Consider the following 22,187-nt stretch of genomic DNA (forward strand, 5'->3'; position numbering starts at 1 on the left):
AAAATGAAGATTTCAGAATCTTGGTAACCCAGCATAAATGAGGTTACTGTAATATTCAAGTAGATACCATTTTCCCCAGCTCTAGATTTCCTGCTTTATAATTGTTGAGTGTGAAACTACATTTCAGCCAGTGCTTTGATACGGTTTTCTTTCTCAACTAGTAAAACCATCTCTTTTCAAGGGCAGAACCTTGACCCATAGAACATTTGAAACGCCATTGGAAATAAGAGAAGTCTGCTTCATGCTCTCTTTGTAGGTTTAAAAAAACTTCAGTGGATCAAATCACACAACAAAATGTTTAACAATGAACGCATTTGAAAATGCAAATGAAACAAACAAGACAGTGCAAAATACACATTCAAATGTATACTTTACATTCCACATCAAATTCACACAAGATCCATTTATTCTTACTTCAGCATAAAACACACATATATACTCTGTGAGACACAGATGAAAGAAATTATGTTACTAGTTTCAGCCACTAAAAACAAAATTGCAGGGGTTCAGTGAGGGATGAAAACATATCCACTTATTGACCTAGATCAAGGCTAATTTGTACAGCTTAATTATCTTGGAAACCAGACTTATTTGCAGCCCTGCAGGGATGGAATTGAGAACCCTTAATCCAACGCATATTGACAGCACAGAGAAATTTAAACAGTTTCAAGCTTACATCCTGCGTCCAAAAAGAAACGCCCGTAGACCTTCGTTTTTCTCTTGGTCTCCGCCGTTCTCGTATTGATTTGGCCTGTGATTTATCCTCACCCTCCTTCTCGTCCTCTCTCTTTTCCCCTTCTGCAAACAGTCAGTTTTAGTTAATGAAACAAAACGGCTCAAAAGTAATCTTCCAAACTAGGTGTATCACAATTGGATACAAATATTTCAAGCTCACTGCAATAGTAAATGGCACAGCAGCACATATCTTGTGCTGTTCTGAAGATAACATATGTGCCTGATGTCTTTATTATTAAAACTTTTATTGGAAGAGCAGAGAAGTACAGACAGACAAGACTGGCATAACTAACCCATTTCCAATTTACAGAAAAACCACCACCACCAACACTAAAATAATGAATCCATCAACTTTTTGTAAACATATAATTCCTCTATTGCCCTACTATTCCCTCTTATATCCTCTTCCTTCACTCCCTCCAAGTAGCGTATCATAGAGTACATGAAGACCAAGGCGCTCAGTCCCAAGTGCGAACCCCAAACAAGGACTTCCAACTCTTCATGACTTCTTTGCCATACTTCACTTCATGCCTTCAGGCACGACCAAACAATTCCTGTAAAACCCATTGTACATTTGCCCCTACACCCATTCGTCTCCCTTCCCCCTCTCCTTCCCCAAAAAGAAGTGCATCCATACTCTTTCCACTTTTACAGTCCTTTTCATTCATTACGATTTTGACTTTTCACTCTTGATGAAAGAGATGGTTCAGATTTTATTTGCACACCTTGGAATTCCATCATTAATAAAAGTATGAAAATTATTTCTCCGATACCCAAACATGGTTGAGTTTCTTACATCAAATTTCAATATGCCTCATCAAATCGTATTAACATTCGATTTGCCTGATGACTTTATAAAGTCATCCATAGGTGCGCACACTTACACCTGCTCCGAGGCAGATATAATTGAGTGCATATGTGCGCCAATAAAAATAGGTGTGTGTACATAGATTTTATGCAACATGCACACGAATGTCAATCCTCTTCCACTTCATCTATTCTTCACCCTTGAGAAGGCCTGTTTTGTACATCAACACCAACTTGAGTGTGTAGAATGTTGCTCTACAAGCTTACACCCTTATAAAACTATCTAATGCATGTACAAAACTGAATTAGAAAGCAAATGCTGCAAAAAGCTACAAGTCTTAACGAACTGATCCTGGGATACAGATCATCCTCCAAATTAAACTGGTAGTGAATGTAGGAAAATCACTTACTGGGTTATGTTAGAGTTTGATGTCTCTATCCAATATTAAGTGCTCACGTTTTACTGTATTTAATTTGAACCGTATTACCATTTCATTATTTATACAGGGTCCTGTCAACACAGGGCAGATACCCTTTTGTGAGGCATGAGGCATGTGAAGTCAGAGGAGACGTAGCCAAGTGTTTAGAGGCATGGATTAAAAACTAGATCAACTTACTACTAACTTCTACTGATACTCCTTGTGATTTGGGGCAAGTTAATTTATGCCTCATTGGCTCCAGTACAACTCAGTAGATATCCCATTTGGGCTGCAGTACCTGAATTGTAACTCAACTTGAACTTGGATTTGGGATTAGGTGAGTAAATCAAAAATCCATTCAAAACATAACTGCAACAGCGGAGTAGCAGCCTAGTGGTTAGAGCACCAGTTTTGGCATCCAGAGGTGGCTGGTTCAAATCCCACTGCTGCTCCTTGTGATCTTGGGCAAGTCACTTAACCCTCCATTGCCTCATCTACAAAATTAGATTGTGAGCCCTCCTGGGACAGAGAAATACCCAGTGTACCTGAATGTAACTCACCTTGAGCTACTACTGAAAAGGTGTGAGCAAAATCCACATAAATAGATATACAGAAAACCAATTCCCACTTCTGTCAAGCCAGCACCTTTCAAAAGTACTAAATTACTTTATCACTTCCTCTCCCCCAAACCAACAAAAATAAACTGTATGATGAAAAGAACAGGAGAACCACCACCCACATAAAAATGTCAAATACAGCCCCTTCCAATAGCTTCTGAAGTTCGACATAAATGTGTTCAGTCCGAATGCTCCAACCCCCTCCTCCCAAAAAATGATGGGTATTAACAGGGAGAATTGCTCTAACCTTTATCAGTCTCCTTTGCTGAATTCCTGGAGTACGTTGTATAAGCAGATGTTATACCTATAAGGCTGTTTGGTCTATTTAATTGGCTCGAATGGAGAGAACTACCGGAGGTGTAAAGTGAAGAGGAAGAGGAGGTGAGTGTACTTGAAGTTGATATAGGTCTGTAACGCTGATGGGGCTAGAAAATAAAATAAAATAAATCAATTCCCATATTAACAGTTTTAGGTGTGCCTTATGATGCAAAATTAGAATTTTAATTGAACTTAGTTTTGATTTTATGTTCTTGAACAAATCAAACTGTTGAATTAACAATTCAAAGCTGCAAGAAATGAAAAACTTGAAAATATACATTTTTGTATAATCACAAAAGGAGTTCCAATAACAGGACTAAATCTACAATAATTATTATACTTGAAGGATGGTGGAGCCGCCTGGTGGTCAGCAGTAGGCTCAGAACCAGGGAAGCCAGGGTTCAAATCCTGCTGCTTCTTGTGACCTTGAGCAAGTCATGTAACCTTCCATTGTGTCAGGTACAAATTTAGATAGTAAACACTCCGGGGCTAAGAAAATACCTACTGTACCTCGCATTGAGCTACCACCAAAGAAGTATAAGCTATATCCAAATATACTTTCTTCTTTTGATGTGAGAGAAACACAGTACCTCCTCTGAGCTTCTAGAGTATCTTTGTCTGTAATCGTCATCTTTTGTTTCTGACTCTCTCTTGTCTTCGTGTTTTTCCTTATCTTGTTTTTCTCTCTCTTCCTTCTCTTTTTCTTCATTCTCCTGCTCTCTTGATCGAGTAGGACGACTTCGACCAATAGTTTTTTCAGCTTCTTGAAGATCAGTTAATGTTACACCCTACAAAAAAAGAGCAGCAGTGCACAAAATGATCAGTTTCTCTTATTCAGCAGTCCTTATATTAAAGGTAACTTGTTCATTTAGCAGAATATCACCACATGGGATACATTTTAGGGCCACTTGCAGCCTACAACTATATGGATGGTATCTAGACATTGAGGACACTTTACTAAAGCTTAGCATGCGCTGGATGCTGCATGCCCCTATTTCATATCTATGTACTACATGGCACTTAAAAACATAACATAACGTCCGTTAGCATGCGCTTTAGTAAAAGAGCTTCTCAGCCAATTTTTTAAAAGAAACTAGAGGAATTTTCTACTGACCATCCTGTAGTCTACACGCAATTCTGTTTGAATGTGCAGGGAATTTAACTTCAGCTCGGAGGTGGATTACAGTAGTAGTCCTGGTGTAGGTTGATGTATGCCAGCATGATTTACCTGCAACTCTTCTTGCTCCCCTCTCCCCCAAGTAGGACCCTTCCTGACCCTTAATAAACTTTGAATTATGTAGGAACCAATTAGAGGCCCCGCTCTCAAACCTATATTAAAAATTCCCCACACTCACTAGAACAACCCATCCAGAAGAGAAGCAATGTATACCTTTGGGGGTGGGGGGGGGGGGGGGAATACTTGAAAATTAAGTTCAGCTACTGTTAACAAGAAATTTCATCTCTTATATGCAATACACCCACACCACCTAGATATCCATTTGAGCAACAGCTCCCTAGGGCACAATGCAATTGCCATCTGGAAGTGGCCATCTACCAATACAATGTTTACGAAGGCATACACCAACTGCCAAATGGCTAGCTTAAAAACCTCTGCTATATCCATTCTACCTATGACCCCACCATAGCTCTCATTAATTTTGCTCTCAGAAAGTTCAAGGTCATCGATTAACTAGAAATGGCTTATCCTTTGTTGCTCCAACATTTCATCCAATTTCCGAAGAACTTGAATTCTCAAAAAAAAAAAAAAAGTTACCACCTCATAATAAAAAGCTAGGAAACAAATGATTCCAGTGAAAACACTAAACTCAATTTAGAATTGGAATGCTTCTAAAAATTATTTCTGAAGAAAGATTTGAAGAAAAGGACGGAAAGAGATTTTGATGCCGAATTTTCTCACCATGTACAAAACTACAAAAGCCAATTTTGCTTGTCAAGAAATACGAGAAACTCAAATCAATGGTTCAAAATTAGTTTCCATTAGTGTTTCAAATCATTACTTATATTTCAGCATTTTTTATTGATGGCAATTCACAAGAAACACAATCCACGTTCTGAATATACAGAAACTCAAACATGAACAAATATTCAGTTAAGGCAAATTGCTAACTTCCATCATCAAACTCCCCCCCCCCCCCCCCCGTTTATTCCCTCCCCACCCCTCTATTTTATATTTCAACAATATTTAGTGATTAGATTCAAAATTAAACATATATTCCATGAAAGCCAAGTGAACCAGTCTTCCATCAAACTATTAACATTGAACCCTATTCCACCCCTTAGTCTTCCCTACTGGTAATTTAGATTTCAGCATTTTTAATGTTTCAACAATTTCACTGATGATAGAGCAACTTACACCGCCAATAAGCTTCAAATGTAACATATTACAAAGTCGAACCTTCCAAGTACAAAGTCAAATCATTACTTAAACAACATTCAACACTTAGCTCTCCTCAAAAGGTTTCTGGGTGGAAGTATTTCTCCTCTCATTGGACTTTGTATTGTTAATAGTGTTGCTACTTATATAATCACTATTTTCAGACCTTTCTTAAAACTAAACAAGATCTCCAAAATAAATTCGTCTTCTGAAATGAGAGCACTCATTTTCTTTTAGGTACAGCATCTGATCTTCCCGAACAGTCAAAGTGATTCCGATTGTACCCTCGGAAATATAGTGAATTACTCCATTTCTGAAATGAGTTAGCACTCAAACCTTTAAATCTACTGAAATACAATGAAGCATCATTGTAGAAGCAAAACACTGAACCTAAAACTAGATGGTCCCGTGACAGATAGGAGAACGATCACAGGGTTTGTATCATCTTAAGATTCCCTGTTCATTACATATATTACAGTTACTAAACTGGGTACTATGAAAACATAGTAACATAGTAAATGATGGCAGATAAAGACCTGAACGGTCCATCCAGTCTGCCCAACAAGATAAACTCATTTTACATGGTATGTGATACTTCATATGTATACCCGAGTTTGATTTGTCTTTGCCTTTCTCAGGGCAATTTATACATTTGTACTAATCTTGAATGGGGACAACCTGGCTGAGGTATTGTCCAATGATTGACCCGACAGAATACCAAGGGATATTTGGGCATTTTCTAATTCAAAAGTTTAAAAGATTTGGTGGAAGCTTTAGACCAGTGGTTTCCAAACCTGATCCTGGAGGCACCCCAGTCAGTCAGGTTTTCAGGATATCCACAATGAATATTCAGGAGATAGATTTGTAAGTATTGGAGGCAGTACATGCAAATCTCTCTCATGAATATTCATTCTAGGTATCCTGAAACCCTGACTGGCTGGGCTGCCTCCAGGACCAGGTTTAAGACTTTCAGCTCACTGAACAAGTAGGTTCCCTATCTGAGCAAACCTGCATTTTCTGAAATGAGCATCCAGATGGTTTTCACACGATGATCTTCCTCTCTCAATTCTCTCTCCAAATTCACCATGTTTTGCTATTAGACAGCCTCTTGGGACTAATGACAATTCCATTCTATCCTCTTGGTGGTTTCTGCTGCTTTAGCAACAGGCATTTTAATGTTTTCATATGACTGACCCATACTATCATCTTCACAATGGCTACCATGAAGGTCTTACAAGGGTAGGTACTATTCTACTGTCACCACTCAGCTCTTGTGTCTGATCTCCTGAATCAGTGGAGTCACCTTGTAGTCTGTCAAACAGAAAAAACAAAAAGACATTGCCAAGTGACAGATCCTGAAACTGCAGGAGTCATAACTTCTCTTAGCTCAGTTACAGTGGGACCTTGTAGAGTGTGACCTCTATTGCTGATTAATAAAATGCATTCTTATACCACCCAGATAAGAATACTGGGGTAACTTCTACCTTTGTGAATAATTTTGGAGTTGATATCAGTCCATCACAAAGCAGAGGCAGTGCACTTCTAGTGACCCTGAGGAACTGATGTAATAGGCTGTGTATTAAGAATGTGAACTGAAAGTCAGCATACAGCTGAATAATGCCAAAAGTCAAATGCACATAATTTTCTGCATTAGGTCTTTCTGTGCACAGATGTTAATATATTCAAGTCTGAGGAAAAAAAGGAGGTATCATTTCCCCCCCCCCCCCCCCCCCCCAGTATACACTTCCAGGTGGAACCAGTGGTTAGAAGGACTGTTGACATGTAGAAGCAAAATCTCTTGCCCAATCCCCGTTATATGTACATAAGTAATGCCATACTGGGAAAAGACCAAGGGTCCATCGAGCCCAGCATCTTGTCCACAACAGCGGCCAATCCAGGCCAAGGGCACCTGGCAAGCTTTCCAAATGTACAAACATTCTATACATGTTATTCCTGGGATTTGGGATTTTTCCAAGTCCGTTTAGTAGCGGCTTATGGACTTGTCCTTTAGGAAACCGTCCAACCCCTTTTTAAACTCTGCTAAGCTAACCGCCTTCACCACATTTTCCGGCAATGAATTCCAGAGTTTAATTACATGTTGGGTGAAGAAAACTTTTCTCCGATTTGTTTTAAATTTACTACACTGTAGTTTCATCGCATGCCCCCTAGTCCTAGCATTTTTGGAAAGCGTGAACAGACGCTTCACATCCACCTGTTCCACTCCACTCATTATTTTATATACCTCTATCATGTCTCCCCTCAGCCGTCTCTTCTCCAAGCTGAATAGCCCTAGCCTCCTTAGTATTTCTTCATAGGGAAGTCTTCCAATACCCGCTATCATTTTAGTCGCCCTTCGCTGCACCTTTTTCAATTCTACTATATCTTTCTTGAGATGCTGCGACCAGAATTGAACACAATACTCAAGGTGCGGTCGCACCATGGAGCGATACAACGGCATTATAACATCCTCACACCTGTTTTCCATACCTTTCCTAATACCCAACATTCTATTCGCTTTCCTAGCCGCAGCAGCACACTGAGCAGAAGGTTTCAGTGTGTTAGTGACGACACCCAGATCCCTTTCTTGGTCCGTAACTCCTAACGTGGAACCTTGCATGAATGGACCACTAGTTCATGTCGTGCAGCGGAGGTCTGCTTTTTTTTTTTTTAAGAGGCTAAGCCTTCCTGAGCTTTTGGAGTTGCAGCAGCCTTTTCTAAAAAATCAGAATTTGTCTTTTATTGCTCAAGCCAACAAAATCCAAAATCTTTCTATCACTTTCACCCCTGCTCTCTCAGTATTCTAGGTGTTTCTCCTAGAGCTCCATCACAGTCACATGGATCTGGAACTAGGCAGATACACCTTCTCCCCACAATTAAGGTAAAATTATGTATAATCATACCTGATAATTTTCTTTCCATTAATCATAGCTGATCAATCCATAGACTGGTGGGTTGTGTCCATCTACCAGCAGGTGGAGATAGAGAGCAAACTTTTGCCTCCCTATATGTGGTCATGTGCTGCCGGAAACTCCTCAGTATGTCGATATCAAAGCTCCATCCGCAGGACTCAGCACTTAGAGAATTACACCCACGAAGGGACACTCTGCCCAGCTCACCACCGCCGAAACGGGGGAGGGGAATTAACCCAGCTCATCCCCACACAAGTGGGGGAGGGGAATCCGTCCAGCTCATCCCCGCGGAGCGGGGGAGGGACACCACACCCGCCGATGCGGGGGGATCTGGCTTATCCTGCAACCGCAACCGCGGGAGGAGCTGACTGACCCTAACACCGCCGAAGCGGGAGGGGTACAAAGCTGCCCTACAGCCGCACGAAGCGGGAGGGAGTGCCGGCAGAATTTTAAGTCTCAATCCAGCCCCGTAAAACGGAGGGGAGAGGAATGCAGCAGCTCACTGTAACACAAACTCGTCTTAACTCTTGAAGAATCCAAGTGAAAAAACTTGAACACGAAGTCTTTCTGAAGTAACTGAAGACTAAACTTGAACCTGAAATGCAACCAGAATAAAAACAGTACAGATATCTGGGAGGGGCTATGGATTGATCAGCTATGATTAATGGAAAGAAAATTATCAGGTATGATTATACATAATTTTACCTTCCATATCATCAAGCTGATCAATCCATAGACTGGTGGGATGTACCGAAGCAGTACTCACCCAGGGCGGGACATTGAAATCCCTGACCTCAACACTGAAGCTCCAAACCAGGCCTCCGCCCGTGCAGCCACAGTCAAACGGTAATGCTTGGAGAATGTATGAGCCGAAGCCCAAGTTGCCGCCTTGCATATCTCTTCCAAGGAGACGGATCCGGCCTCTGCCATCGAGGCCGCCTGAGCTCTCGTGGAGTGAGCCTTCAGCTGGATAGGCGGCACCTTCCCCGCGGCCACATAAGCCGCTGCAATGGCTTCCTTGACCCATCTTGCCACTGTAGGCTTAGCAGCCTGCAGACCCTTACGAGGACCTGCAAACAGGACAAACAGATGATCCGATTTCCGGAAATCATTGGTCACTTCCAAGTATCTGATGATGACTCGTCTCGCATCCAGATATTTAAGAGCAGAGTACTCCTCTGGGTAGTCCTCCCTACGAAAGGAAGGGAGACAGAGCTGCTGATTCACATGGAAGCGAGAAACAATCTTGGGCAGGAAGGAAGGCACTGTGCGAATAGTCACTCCTGCCTCAGTGAACTGCAGAAAAGGCTCTCGACATGAGAGCGCCTGGAGCTCGGAAACTCTTCTGGCTGAAGTGATAGCCACCAAAAAGACTGCTTTCAACGTCAGGTCTTTCAGAGATGCCCTCGACAAGGGTTCAAAAGGCGGCTTCTGCAATGCTCTTAGTACCAGGTTGAGATTCCACGCAGGCACCACTGAGTGCAGAGGAGGGCGCAGGTGATTAACTCCCTTGAGAAAGCGCACCACATCTGGCTGCGAAGCCAGGGAAGCACCCTTCAGGCGGCCCCTGAAGCAAGCCAGAGCCGCTACCTGGACTTTAAGGGAACTGAGCGACAGGCCTTTCTCCAGACCTTCTTGCAGGAACGCCAACACTGAAGAAATTGGAGCAGTGAAGGGAGAAAGTGAGCCTGCTTCACACCACGCTGCAAAGATACGCCAAACCCTGGCGTAAGCAGTAGAAGTAGAGCGCTTCCTCGCTCTCAGCATAGTGGCGATGGCCTTGTCTGAGAAGCCCTTCTTCCTCAGACGCTGCCGCTCAATAGCCAGGCCGTAAGACCAAAGGGGGAGGGATCCTCCATCACCACGGGACCCTGATGTAACAGGCCCTGCTCCACTGGCAGCCGCAGAGGATCGTCGACTGAGAGCCTGATCAAGTCCGCATACCAGGGACGCCTGGGCCAATCCGGACTCACCAGGATTACCCTGCCGGGATGCTTTGCCACCCGGTCTAGCACCCTGCCCAACATGGGCCAGGGCGGGAACACATAGAGAAGCTCTTGTGTCGGCCACTGTTGGAGAAGATCATCTACTCCCAGGGATCGAGGGTCCCGTCCTCTGCTGAAAAAGCGCGGCACTTGGCAATTGGCCGATGACGCCATCAGATCTAGGCTCGGCTGGCCCCAGCGCTTCGTGATGTCCAAGAACGCCTGAGCAGATAGCTGCCACTCTCCGGGCTCCAAGGTATGGCGACTGAGAAAGTCCGCCTTGACATTCATGACTCCGGCAATGTGGGCCGCTGAAAGCTGCTCCAGGTTCGCTTCCGCCCACTGGCAAAGATTCATAGCCTCCTTGGCTAGAGGGGCGCTCTTGGTACCTCCCTGGCGGTTGACATAGGCCACAGCCGTGGCATTGTCCGACAGGACCCGTACAGGCTTCAACACCAGTACCGGGATGAACTCCAAAAGCGCCAACCGAATGGCTCTGAGTTCCAGGAGGTTGATAGACCACTTTGCCTCTGCAGGAGACCAGAGCCCCTGCGCTGTCCTTCCCAAGCAGTGGGCTCCCCAGCCCGACAACGAGGCGTCCGTCGTGACGACAATCCACTCTGGGGTCACCAGAGGCATTCCCGCAGACAACGTGTCTGTCTGCATCCACCAGCTCAGCGCCTTGCGCACTGCTGGGTCCAAGGGAAGGCGCACAGCATAATCCTCCGACATCGGAGTCCAGCGCTGCAGCAAAGAGTGTTGAAGTGGTCTCATATGAGCCCTGGCCCAGGGCACAACTTCCATCGTGGCCGTCATAGAGCCCAACAGCTGCACATAGTCCCAAGCTCGAAGGGGAGAGGCTACTAGGAACTGGTCCACCTGAGCCTGAAGTTTGACAATCCGATTGTCTGGCAGGAACACTCTGCCCACTTGGGTGTCGAATCGAACTCCCAGGTACTCCAGGGACTGAGTCGGGCGCAGCTGGCTCTTCTCCCAGTTGATGATCCATCCCAGGGAGCTCAAAAGAGCAACTACCCGGTCCACAGCTTTGCCGCACTCTGCATAAGAGGGGGCTCGGATCAACCAGTCGTCCAGATAAGGATGGACTTGTACCCCTTCCTTTCGTAGGAAGGCCGCGATGACCACCATTACTTTGGAAAAGGTCCGCGGAGCAGTAGCCAACCCGAAAGGGAGGGCTCTGAACTGGAAGTGTCGTCCCAGGACTGCAAAACGCAGAAAGCGTTGATGAGGAGGCCAGATGGGAATATGCAGGTACGCTTCCTTGATGTCCAAGGATGCCAGGAACTCTCCTGCCTTCACTGCCGCTATAACAGAGCGGAGAGTCTCCATGCGAAAGTGCCGCACTTTCAAGGCCCGATTGACCCCTTTGAGGTCGAGGATAGGCCGGACAGAACCTCCTTTCTTTGGTACCACAAAGTAAATGGAGTAATGTCCCTTGCCAAGCTGACTTTCTGGCACCGGAACGACCGCGCCCAGGCGGATCAGATTGTCCAAGGTCTGCTGCACTGCCACAGCTTTGACCGGAGACTTGCAGGGAGAGAGTACAAACCCGTCTTTTAAGGGTCGGCAGAACTCTAGTTTGTAGCCGTCTCTGATGACTTCCAGCACCCACGCGTCTGAAGTTATTGTGGTCCACTTGCCCAGAAACGAGGACAGCCGTCCTCCAATCTGCACTGGGGCGTGGACCAAGACCCCGTCATTGGGTACGAGACCCTGGGGGAGGACCGGAGGGAGCACCTCCGGGACGGCGGTCTCTGCGAAAGGAATGCTGCTTGGGGGAGAAATTCCTCTTGAAGGAAGAGGGGGCAGAGGAACCCGACTTGCCCGGGCGGTACCGACGGGCTTCCTGCAACCGTCCTCTGGAGGTACCGGGACGAGTACTAGCCCGAGCCCTGACCTCTGGTAATTTCTTGCCCTTAGACGTGCCGAGATCGGTCACGATTTTGTCCAGCTCGACCCCAAAGAGCAGCTTGCCTTTAAAAGGCAACCTAGCCAGGCGGGATTTAGAGGCGTGGTCAGCAGACCAATGTTTCAGCCAAAGCCACCGCCGCGCAGAGATTGTCTGAGCCATGCCTTTCGCTGAGGCCCTCAAGACATCATACAGCAAGTCTGCCAAATAGGCTAAGCCCGTTCCAGGGCCGGCCAATCAGCCCTCAAGGAATGATCCGAGGGGGAAGCCCGCTGCACCATAGTCAGGCACGCCCTGGCCACATAGGAGCCGCAAACTGAGGCCTGCAAACTTAAAGCAGCCGCCTCAAAGGACGACCTTAAGGCCGCCTCCAATCTTCTGTCTTGGGCGTCCTTTAGGGCCGTGCCACCTTCCACCGGCAACGCCGTTTTCTTAGTCACCGCAGTGATTAAAGAATCCACGGTAGGCCACAGATAGGCCTCACGTTCACTCACAGCCAAAGGATAGAGGCGGGACATAGCCCTAGCCACTTTAAGGCTCGCTTCTGGGACATCCCATTGAGCCGAAATTAGGGTGTGCATGGCATCATGCACGTGGAAGGTTCTAGGCGGGCGCTTCGTCCCCAGCATAATGGCAGAGCCAACAGGGGCTGAGGGAGAGACGTCCTCCGGAGAGGAAATCTTCAAAGTGTCCATGGCCTGTAACAACAGGTTGGGCAAATCCTCTGGGCTAAAAAGCCGCGCTGCAGAGGGGTCATCCGCTCCATCCGAGCGGGGATCCGTCTCCTCCAAGGAATCCGCAAAGGACCGTTGGGAGATCTCAGACACGCTGCCCTCATCTACATCGGAGGAGACAAATTCCTCCAAGGCCTGGGAATCAACCCGAGGGCGTTTACCTCTGGGAACCTCAACCTCTTTACCAGACGAGGGAGCAGGGGCAGCGTTTTGCATGAGGAAAGCCTGATGCAGCAGCAAAACAAACTCGGGGGAGAAACCCCCCAGACTGTGCACTTCCGCAGCCTGGGCAACAGCCCTAGACGCACCCTCAACCGGCGCTCGCAAGAGCGGGGGAGAGACATGCTGCGCATCCAAAATGGAGTCCGGCGTGACACTCCGCGAAGGAGCCGCGCGGGAAGAACGGCGCTTAACTTTAGCCGCTTTTGTGCCGTCGCCCAAATTAAGGGCGTTCATGGCATTAATGTCTCCAACCTCAAGGGCGGCCCACGAAGAAGCCGTCCGAGCTGCGTGGCCGGCCAAGATGGCGGAGGCGAGGAGCGGGGGATGGGCGTTTATGGCGGGAAAAACCACCACGCCGGAGGAAGGACCGGGACATTCATCGGTCACGAAACTGTCACCCAACAAGGGCGAATCAGGCTGTAAGACCCCCGCATCCCCTCTAGAAGCGCTCAAGCGATCCGGGGAGCGACCCTTTGCGCCCTCGCCCTCCGATGCCATATGCCACGAGGAGAAGAATCGGGGAACCCCCTGCCCGCTATAAAAAGGTAAAAATTACCTGCTGTCCGCTCCGAGCTGTAACGAACTGGTGTCCCAGTGAGTAGCTGCAATGAACGTTTAAATAAACGTCGAAATAAACGCCTTTAAGGACGTTTAAAATTTTTTTTTTTTTTTTTAACGGAGCCAGCGGGAGGGGGGAGAAAAGGAGGGACCTGGCACCACCAGGTTTGCACTTGCTCAAAAGAGCCCTCAACCCCAGGCACTCAACAAAACCTAAAAATTAGGCTTGGAGGCCTAGCCAGAGCTGCTGCTGTGTGTGACCACCACCTGCTGAGATAGAGAACTTACTGAGGAGTTTCCGGCAGCACATGACCACATATAGGGAGGCAAAAGTTTGCTCTCTATCTCCACCTGCTGGTAGATGGACACAATCCACCAGTCTATGGATTGATCAGCTTGATGATATGGAAAACAGGGATAACCCTTAACCTTGTTTTAGATGTCTTCAAAAAATAAGAAAACAAAGAGCCATTATGCATCTCTGAAGTTCTTGCAGCACGCCTTGGCATGGAACACACACTATTTTCTTCCTCCAGATGGTACCTTGTCACAGAAAAACCTGGGATAACCAAGATCTATTATTCCCTTTTGGAGTTATGATTGCAAAAATGCCAGAGAAGAACGTGCTCAATTAGGTTTTGGGCCCAAAAATGCAATCACAGGGCACCTACTGAACTCCAATGACGATCTCTCTCTCTCAGGCAGACCGTTTGCATTCACTCTTCAAAAAAGCAGACCTCCACTGCACGACAGGAACTAGTGGTCCATTCATATAACGGGGATTGGGCAAGAGATTTTGCTTCTACATGTCACCAGACAAGTGTGAAGATTGAAAAAGGAAGAAGTGTAGAAGTAATCATGGGACGAAGGCTGCTTCGTAGGAATTCTTCCTAAGATGAGTGGCATGGCTCTGTCAAACCAGCAGGTAATATTCATGATCAATACTCACAGGTTGACAGATAATAGACTAAAGAGTAGGAGAATCATTTTGCAGAAATCTTTTGTATGGCATGACAATGGAGCAAACACAGCAGAAATGCACAGTAAAACTCACAAACCATATTATGTACAAATCAATGACTTAAAAATACAGTATTTTATTTCTAAGGCAAGTCTGTAGGCTTGCAATAAGAACCGTATTTTTTAAGACAGTGGTGTGCAGTAAGGCACTTTTTCACATATGACCCAGCTTTTCTGCTCAGGGCTTTTGGAGGCCTCACAATGAATCACTGCACAGGGCCCCACAGCCCTCTCTGCATCCCCCATGGGCCATCCTTGCATGTAGAATAAGTGGGCATAAGCCATCAAGAAAATATAATGTAGCTTGTGAATCACAGAAAAAAAGATAAGAGGAAACTAACACCACAGTCAGCAATATGGTCCTTGAATTTAAAAATAGAATGAATAGAAGATAGCGAGAACCACTGCACATGGCCTTATACAAACTATGGTACTGAATATTTAATCACTCCATTATGCAAGAGATAAAGAGGAGGAAAGAGGTTAAGCTGCTTACTGGGGAATTCAAAAATGTTTTACCATTTCAGCTAGAGATAAGATAACTGAAGGTGAAAGATGCCACCGGCATTTGGCTCCGAGGTGCCTCAGGATGCCTGTTAACAGGACAAACTGCAGGGAAGAAACTGGAGCATCACAGAAAAAGTGAACAAAAGGAAGGAGAGGATCACAAGAAGAAGAGGAAAGTTCTGGAACATCCTCCTTTCAATAGCAGTTCACGAATCTTGAATCGAGGTCTAAATATAAACTGGGCTCCTGCAGGTTTCTAAAATTAAATGTGATAAATGTCTAAGCATTTCACACAGAGAAGACATCAGAGGACCAAATAATGAATCACTTATTCTGAAAAAGCGCAGCTGAAACCTGCACATACAGAAGCCGTCTTCTGCCCACTTTACCACTTACTCCACCAGCTAGCATTAGTGAAGGCTCTTTCCTCCATACATACAAATTATGGGGGGTAATTTTAGAAAGTAATGGACAAAACACAACTCTTCTGTTCTCCGATTCCCTAATGTGGCTGTGCCACATGAACTTGGATCTTACCACATCACCCTGTACTTGTTCACACCGGAGCCTGCAAAGGCCTCTCCGGTACTATGTAAGCCACACTGAGTCTACAAATAGGTGGGAAAATGTGCGACACAAATGTAACAAATAAATAAATACATTTACAAATGAAACCCCATTATAAAATTACACTAGGTAAAAACAGATAAGTAGTTAAGTTTTTATAAGAACATACGTGTTGCCATACTGGGACAGACTGAAGGTCCATCAAGCTCAGCATCCTGTTTCTAAAAGTGGCCAATCCAGGTCACAAGTACATGGCAAGAAACCAAGAGTACATTTTATGCTGCTTATCCTAGAAATAAGCAGTGGATTTTCCCCAAGTCCACTTTAATAATGGCTTATGGACTTTTCTTTTAGGAAGTAATCCAAAACTTTTTAAAACCCTAAGCAAACTGCCCACCTCTTTAAGATTGCTTTTGACTTGTAACCACTCGCCCCACCTACCCTCCTCTCCTCTTTCCTCTACACATGAATTGATTTGATTGCTTTATTTTTGTCTATTAGATTGTAAGCTCTTTGAGCAGGGACTGTCTTTCTTCTATGTTTGTGCAGCGCTGCGTATGCTTTGTAGCGCTATAGAAATGCTAAATAGTAGAAGTAGTAGTAGTGCTTTTACCACATTTTCTGGCAATGAATTCCGGAGTTTAATTACAAATTGATTGAAGAAATATTTTCTCAGATTAGTTTTAAAATTTACTACTTTTAGCTTCATTGCATGCCCCCAAGTCCTAGCATTTTTGGAAAGAGTGAACAAGCAAGTCACGTCTACCCATTGAACTCCACTCATTATTTTATAGACCTCTATCATATCTCCCCTCATCCGTCTTTTCTCCAAATTGAAGAGCCCTAGCCGCTTTAGGCTTTCCCTCACAGGGAAGTCATCCAATCCCCTTTATCATTTTTGTCGCCCTTCTCTGTACCTTTTCTAATTCCACTATATCTTTTTTGAGATGCGGCGACCAGAATTGAACACAAAATTCGAGGTGCGGTCACACCATGGAGTGATACATAGTACATAGTAAGATACATAGTAGATGACGGCAGAAAAAGACCTGCATGGTCCATCCAGTCTGCCCAACAAGATACACATATGAGTTTATACCTTACCTTGATTTGTACCTGCCTTTTTCAGGGCACAGACTGTACAAGTCTGCCCAGCAGTATTTCCCGCCTCCCAACCACCAGTTCCGCCTCCCACCTCCGGCTCTGGCACAGACCGTATAACTCTGCCCTCCACTATCCTCGCCTCCCAACTACCAACCTCTCTTCCCCCACCTGCTCCACCACCCAATTTCGGCTAAGCTTCTGAGGATCCATTCCTACTGATACAAAGGCATTATAACGTCCTCATTCTTGTTTTCCATTGTTTTCCTAATACTACTTAACATTCTATTTGCTTTCTTTGCTCACTTTTACATGATATACATGGAGAGCACAGGTGTACATGCATAACCTTAACACATATATTTATGCCTGCATTGATGGTATTCATTTGTGTGCTACTGAGGACATCTCTGGATACTTACTTTATAAAAGCATGTTGATACCTATGTTGCCTTAATAAAATAACAATATCCAAACTCCTCAACCCTCAACTTTCTATACTAAACTATTTGGAAAATTTAAGACTTAATATACATGCAGCAAAAAATTACTTCATTGTTATTGCTTCTTCAGTCTAATCAGTCCAATTATTTCTATATCGTTTGGCATTAAAATATTATAAGTACTTTTGATAGTTAATACATTTTTAATGCCAAACGATACAGAAAAAACTGGACAGATGATTAGACGGAAGCAGCAGCAATGCTGAAATAAATTGCTGCTTCATATATAATAACCCTCAAATTTTCCAAATAGAGAGTTTGGATACTGGTTTTTTGGTATTTCCTCACTTTTTTTGGCTGGATTGTTCATCTTGTCAGAATAAAATAGGCACGTTTGTGGACATTGTTATACGCATCTTACTATAAAATCACCATGGGTGTGCTGCAATATACAAGTATGACGTGGGATTTCGATTACTTGATCTTTCTAGGCACCTACAAAGGAATGGTCCTTTACGAGCTTATGTGCACTTATTTCAACATTAGCTAGAAGAATTGAATGGAATTCCACCCTCCCTCTCCCTTCCGAGAGAAGTCAAGTTACCCAGTTCCAGGCTGCAGATTTTGGGACAGTTCTGGTTTTGAACCTACAAGTATGGAAATTGTAGTGTCTGATCCTGCTCATTGAAATCAGTGCTGTAAGCCCCACAATGCAATAGGATAGAGTTGTCAGAAATCCAGGTCTGTCCCAAAATCTGCAGCCTAGAATTGGGTAATTTGGCATCTCTGCACCCCACCTATCCTCTTCTGTTCTACATTACCTTACAACCCCCCCCCCCCCCCCAAAAAAAAAAAAAACCAAACACACATTGTAAACAGTTAAAGCCTTCCATGACCATCAGCAGGTTACATTAAAGAGCTCAAAGTTCAATTTTTTAAACTACCTGTGTCGATCTTCTGGACTGCCGTGCTTGCCTGGATCTAGCTTTTCTTTGGGATTCAGACTCTTCATCCCGGACAGGAGTGAGGTATGATCTAAAATGTTACAAAATGGAAAAAAAAAAAAAAGTCACCTTAGCATAAATGCTAATATTCTCTTGACAAATCCCTCCTTTCAGTACCCTTCTCCACCACCGCCAACTCAAGGCTTCGCCCTTTCTGCCTCGCTTCACCCCATGCTTGGAACAAACTCCCTGAGCCCATACGCCGGGCCCCCTCCCTACCCATCTTCAAATCATTGCTCAAAGCCCACCTCTTCAATGTCGCCTTCGGCACCTAATCACACGACCTCTTCTCAGGAAATCTAAACTACCCCAACTTGACATTTCGTCCTTTAGATTGTAAGCTCTTCTGAGCAGGGACTGTCCTTATTTGTTAATTTGTACAGCGCTGCGTAACCCTAGTAGCGCTCTAGAAATGTTAAGTAGTAGTAGTAGTAAATGCCTCTCATGGTTTTGGGTTTTTTTTTTTTGCCAAGGTGACCCCCCCCCCCCAAAATTGGAAAAATAAAATAATGAAACTCTCTGCTCTACAGAGAATATGCTCACTAAGTGGATGAGAAACACAAAGCCTGCATTACTATAAATCAATCAATTCTTCAGATATTCTTTAACACGCTTCCATAATTTAATATTTATAGTTACACAATAGAATCAAACAGGTTTTTCCCTGAAACTAACTCTCTCTCGCACACAAATATATAACTTCGCGTTAAAGTCAGATGAGGGACTTAGTACCATTAATGGCAATTTGCCAGAAATACTTGAAAGCCTTCTGTGCAGCTGGAGCTGAAAGATGAACCGTGAAACAAAACTGTGACATTTGTATAAGCAGCAAAGATTTGGAAACTACATTTGTTGGTTGCACAAAGATCTTTCAAAATGTTAAAGTATCTCCCGTGATCACAGACTAATGGACCAGGGAATTCGTCATGTATATTAATCGAAACACCATCTTACAATATATCCACTACAGTTCACTTCCATTTGGGATTGTTTCCAGTTTTCATACAGGCAAACTGCAGCAAGACTCCACAGAACAGTAATAAAGGTCAGCTCTAGAAGTGACAAAGTTAGGCTTGAATACTGAAAGCTATGCTAAGATGATGCTTTCTTCAGTTACATATATTCTAATTCATACTTCAGGGTCTACAAGTATGATACTCCCCGAATACCTTTTTTTTTTTTTTTTTAATCAAAACAGCTTGATATGAAGTAATTACAAACAAGATTCAATAACTTCAAAAATATGGTTTTACACTAAAGCATTCTGCCATGCTTCCACAGAATTTTTTCCCAGTGTGCAAATGTATACAATCCTAATACAAAATATAGAAATAAGCTCACACTTCAATTAGAAATAATATTAAATTGTTTTGAACACATGGGGAAAAAAACACACTGAAAAAGTGCAGAATTTAAAGCAATTCCTGACAATATAATGCATTAAATACAATACAAAATAGTAGCAAAAAGATGCAGATGTCAGATCATTGGATCAAGATCAGCAGTGTAGTCTCTGTATTTCACTGGAAGTAAGATTGATCAAGTGATTCTTAGGAAGACATTTTCCCTGGGACTGACACCTGTAGTGCTTGGTATTTGTTGCTGAAAAGAAATCTGAAGTGGGAAGCAGAAGCAGCAGACAAAAAATACACAACAAAGGGAGTAGGGTTAAATGGTCAGTATTCTCAATGGAGAAGGGTAGATAGTGGGGTTCCCCAGGGGCAGGGGTGTGCTGGTAAAGTTTTAACAACAGGCTCTTTCTCCAGACGTAGCCAGCTCTGCAGTTGGAAGGGCCAGGGGTGGCCGGGGAGGGGGGGGGGGGGGGGCAACACTTGCCTCTCTCTAGGCATACCTTTGCTGGCAGCCACCACTCCCAACGTCTTGCTCTGAGCAGCACGCTGGAACTTCTCTCACATGCTCGAGAAGTCTCAGCCTGCTGCCCAGAGCTGGAAACAAGGACCGGGGAGCAGCAGTAGTCTATTTACTTGGCTAGCAGGGCTCAGCATCCCCACCAGCAAAGTAAGAGAGAATTCAGCAGGGGGCCCAAGCCCACATTTTGGGAGCCAGTTGTTAAAGTAGCCATGGAGGGCCCTACTTTAACAACCGGCTCCCAAAATTCTTAAAAACTTAACAACCGGCTCTTGCGAGCCTGTGAGAGCCTGCTCCAGCACACCACTGCCCAGGGGTCTGTGCTGGGACCGCTGCTTTTTAACATATTTATAAATAATGGGAGTAACTAGTGAGGTAATTAAATTTGCAGACGACACAAAGTTATGCAAAGTTGTTAAATCACGAGAGGATTGAGAAAAATAAAAACAACAAAAGGACCTTATGAGACCGGGCGTCTAAATGGCAGATTACTTTTAATGTGAGCAAGTAAAAAGGGATGCAAGTGGGAAAGAGGAACCTGAACTATAGCTATGTAATGCAAGGTTCCACGTTAGGAGTCACCGACCAAGAAAGGGATCTCAGCGTCATTGTTTGATGATACATTGAAACCCTTTGCTCAGTGTGCCACGGCGGCTAAGAAAGCAAAGAGAATGTTAGGTATTATTAGGAAAGGAATGGAAAACAAAAGTGAGGACGTTATAATGCCTTTGTATTAGTACATGGTGCGACCACACCTCGAATATTGTGTTCAATTCTGGTCACCACATCTCAAAAAAGATAGTGGAATTAGAAAAGGTACAGAGAAGGGTGATGAAAATGATAAAAGGGATGGAACGACCGCCCTATGAGGACAGGCTGAAGCATCTAGGGCTCTTCAGCTTCGAGAAAAGATGGTTGAGGAGAGATATGATAAGAGGTCTATAAAATTATGAGTGGAGCGGAACGGGTAGACGTGAATCGTTTGTTTACTCTTCCAAAAACACTAGAACTAGGGGGCATGTGATGAAGTTACAAAGTAGTACATTTACTACGAATTGTAGAAAATATTTTTTCACTCAATGTGTAATTAAACTCTGGAATTTTTTGCCAGAGAATGTGGTAAAGGCGGTTAGCTTAGCGGGGTTTCAAAAATGGTCTAGACGGCTTCCTAAAGGAAAAGTCCATAGACCATTATTAAATTGACTTGGGGAAAATCCACTGCTTATTTCTGGGATAAGCAGAATAAAATGTATTGAACTTTTTTGGGATCTTGCCAGGTATTTGTGACCTGGATTGGACACTGTTGGAAACAGGATGCTGAGCCTGATGGACCTTTGGTCTGTCCCAATGTGGCAATACTTAATTCCATCCCCCCCCCCTTCCTAACAGGGAGATTGGCATGTTGAAAAATGAAGTCAGTTTGTCGCTGAATTCAAGAAGCAGATATACTCGTGCACGCAGTGTTCTAAAGTGTATTGTATTCTTCTAATGGAATCATACGTATAGATAAAGCCAGAACTATGACCAGGACCTTACATACCTGCGTCTCTCCCTAACTTCTGTTGTAGAGGGCACAGTGCCAGTGGACGTTGTAGTCGTGGTTGCTGTAGTAGCTACTGCATTTATAATAGTTGGAGCAACGGGAACAGTCACTGCCGTAGGTATATTGTCCTTTCCTCTTTCAATACTATCCTCAGCCCATAAGCGATTCGAGGTACTGGAAAGGTCAGCAGCAAGACACAGAAACAAAGCAAAACAAAAGCTTAACAATGAAAAGCACCTAAATGGCTAGTGAAGTTTTTCTGGGTGAAAAAAAATTCAACAGCTAAAAATCATCAGAAGATATGACCAATTCGTAGATTTGACAGAGAAATTTAGTTCATGCCCCTTGAACCTCAGCGCAAATGAAAACACTAATTTTTTTGCAAATGTACAGAGCTGCAACATTACAGCAGTTGAACCACTGAAGTTTGACCAATTCCACTTATCAAATGGCCAAACTGCATATAAAAGACAAAAGTTAAAAAGGTAGATGCAATCAAGCCTC

The 22,187-nt window shown here is 44.2% G+C and overlaps 1 protein-coding gene across 1 annotated transcript in view; it reads right to left on the reverse strand.

Moving 5' to 3' along the window:
* LOC115477441 (protein phosphatase 1 regulatory subunit 12A-like) overlaps window positions 1-22,187 on the reverse strand; it is a 64,383-nt gene that overhangs the window by 26,339 nt on the left and 15,857 nt on the right. Inside the window, exons 6-10 of the mRNA XM_030214315.1 lie at window positions 21,681-21,857; window positions 18,212-18,302; window positions 3,487-3,684; window positions 2,826-3,003; window positions 677-798 (exon numbers count right to left, since the gene is read on the reverse strand). Coding sequence (XP_030070175.1) covers window positions 677-798; window positions 2,826-3,003; window positions 3,487-3,684; window positions 18,212-18,302; window positions 21,681-21,857 — 766 coding nt within the window. The remainder of the gene's footprint in view (window positions 1-676; window positions 799-2,825; window positions 3,004-3,486; window positions 3,685-18,211; window positions 18,303-21,680; window positions 21,858-22,187) is intronic.

The sequence above is a fragment of the Microcaecilia unicolor genome, chromosome 9 (genome assembly GCF_901765095.1).
Source record: "Microcaecilia unicolor chromosome 9, aMicUni1.1, whole genome shotgun sequence".
NCBI lineage: Eukaryota > Metazoa > Chordata > Amphibia > Gymnophiona > Siphonopidae > Microcaecilia > Microcaecilia unicolor.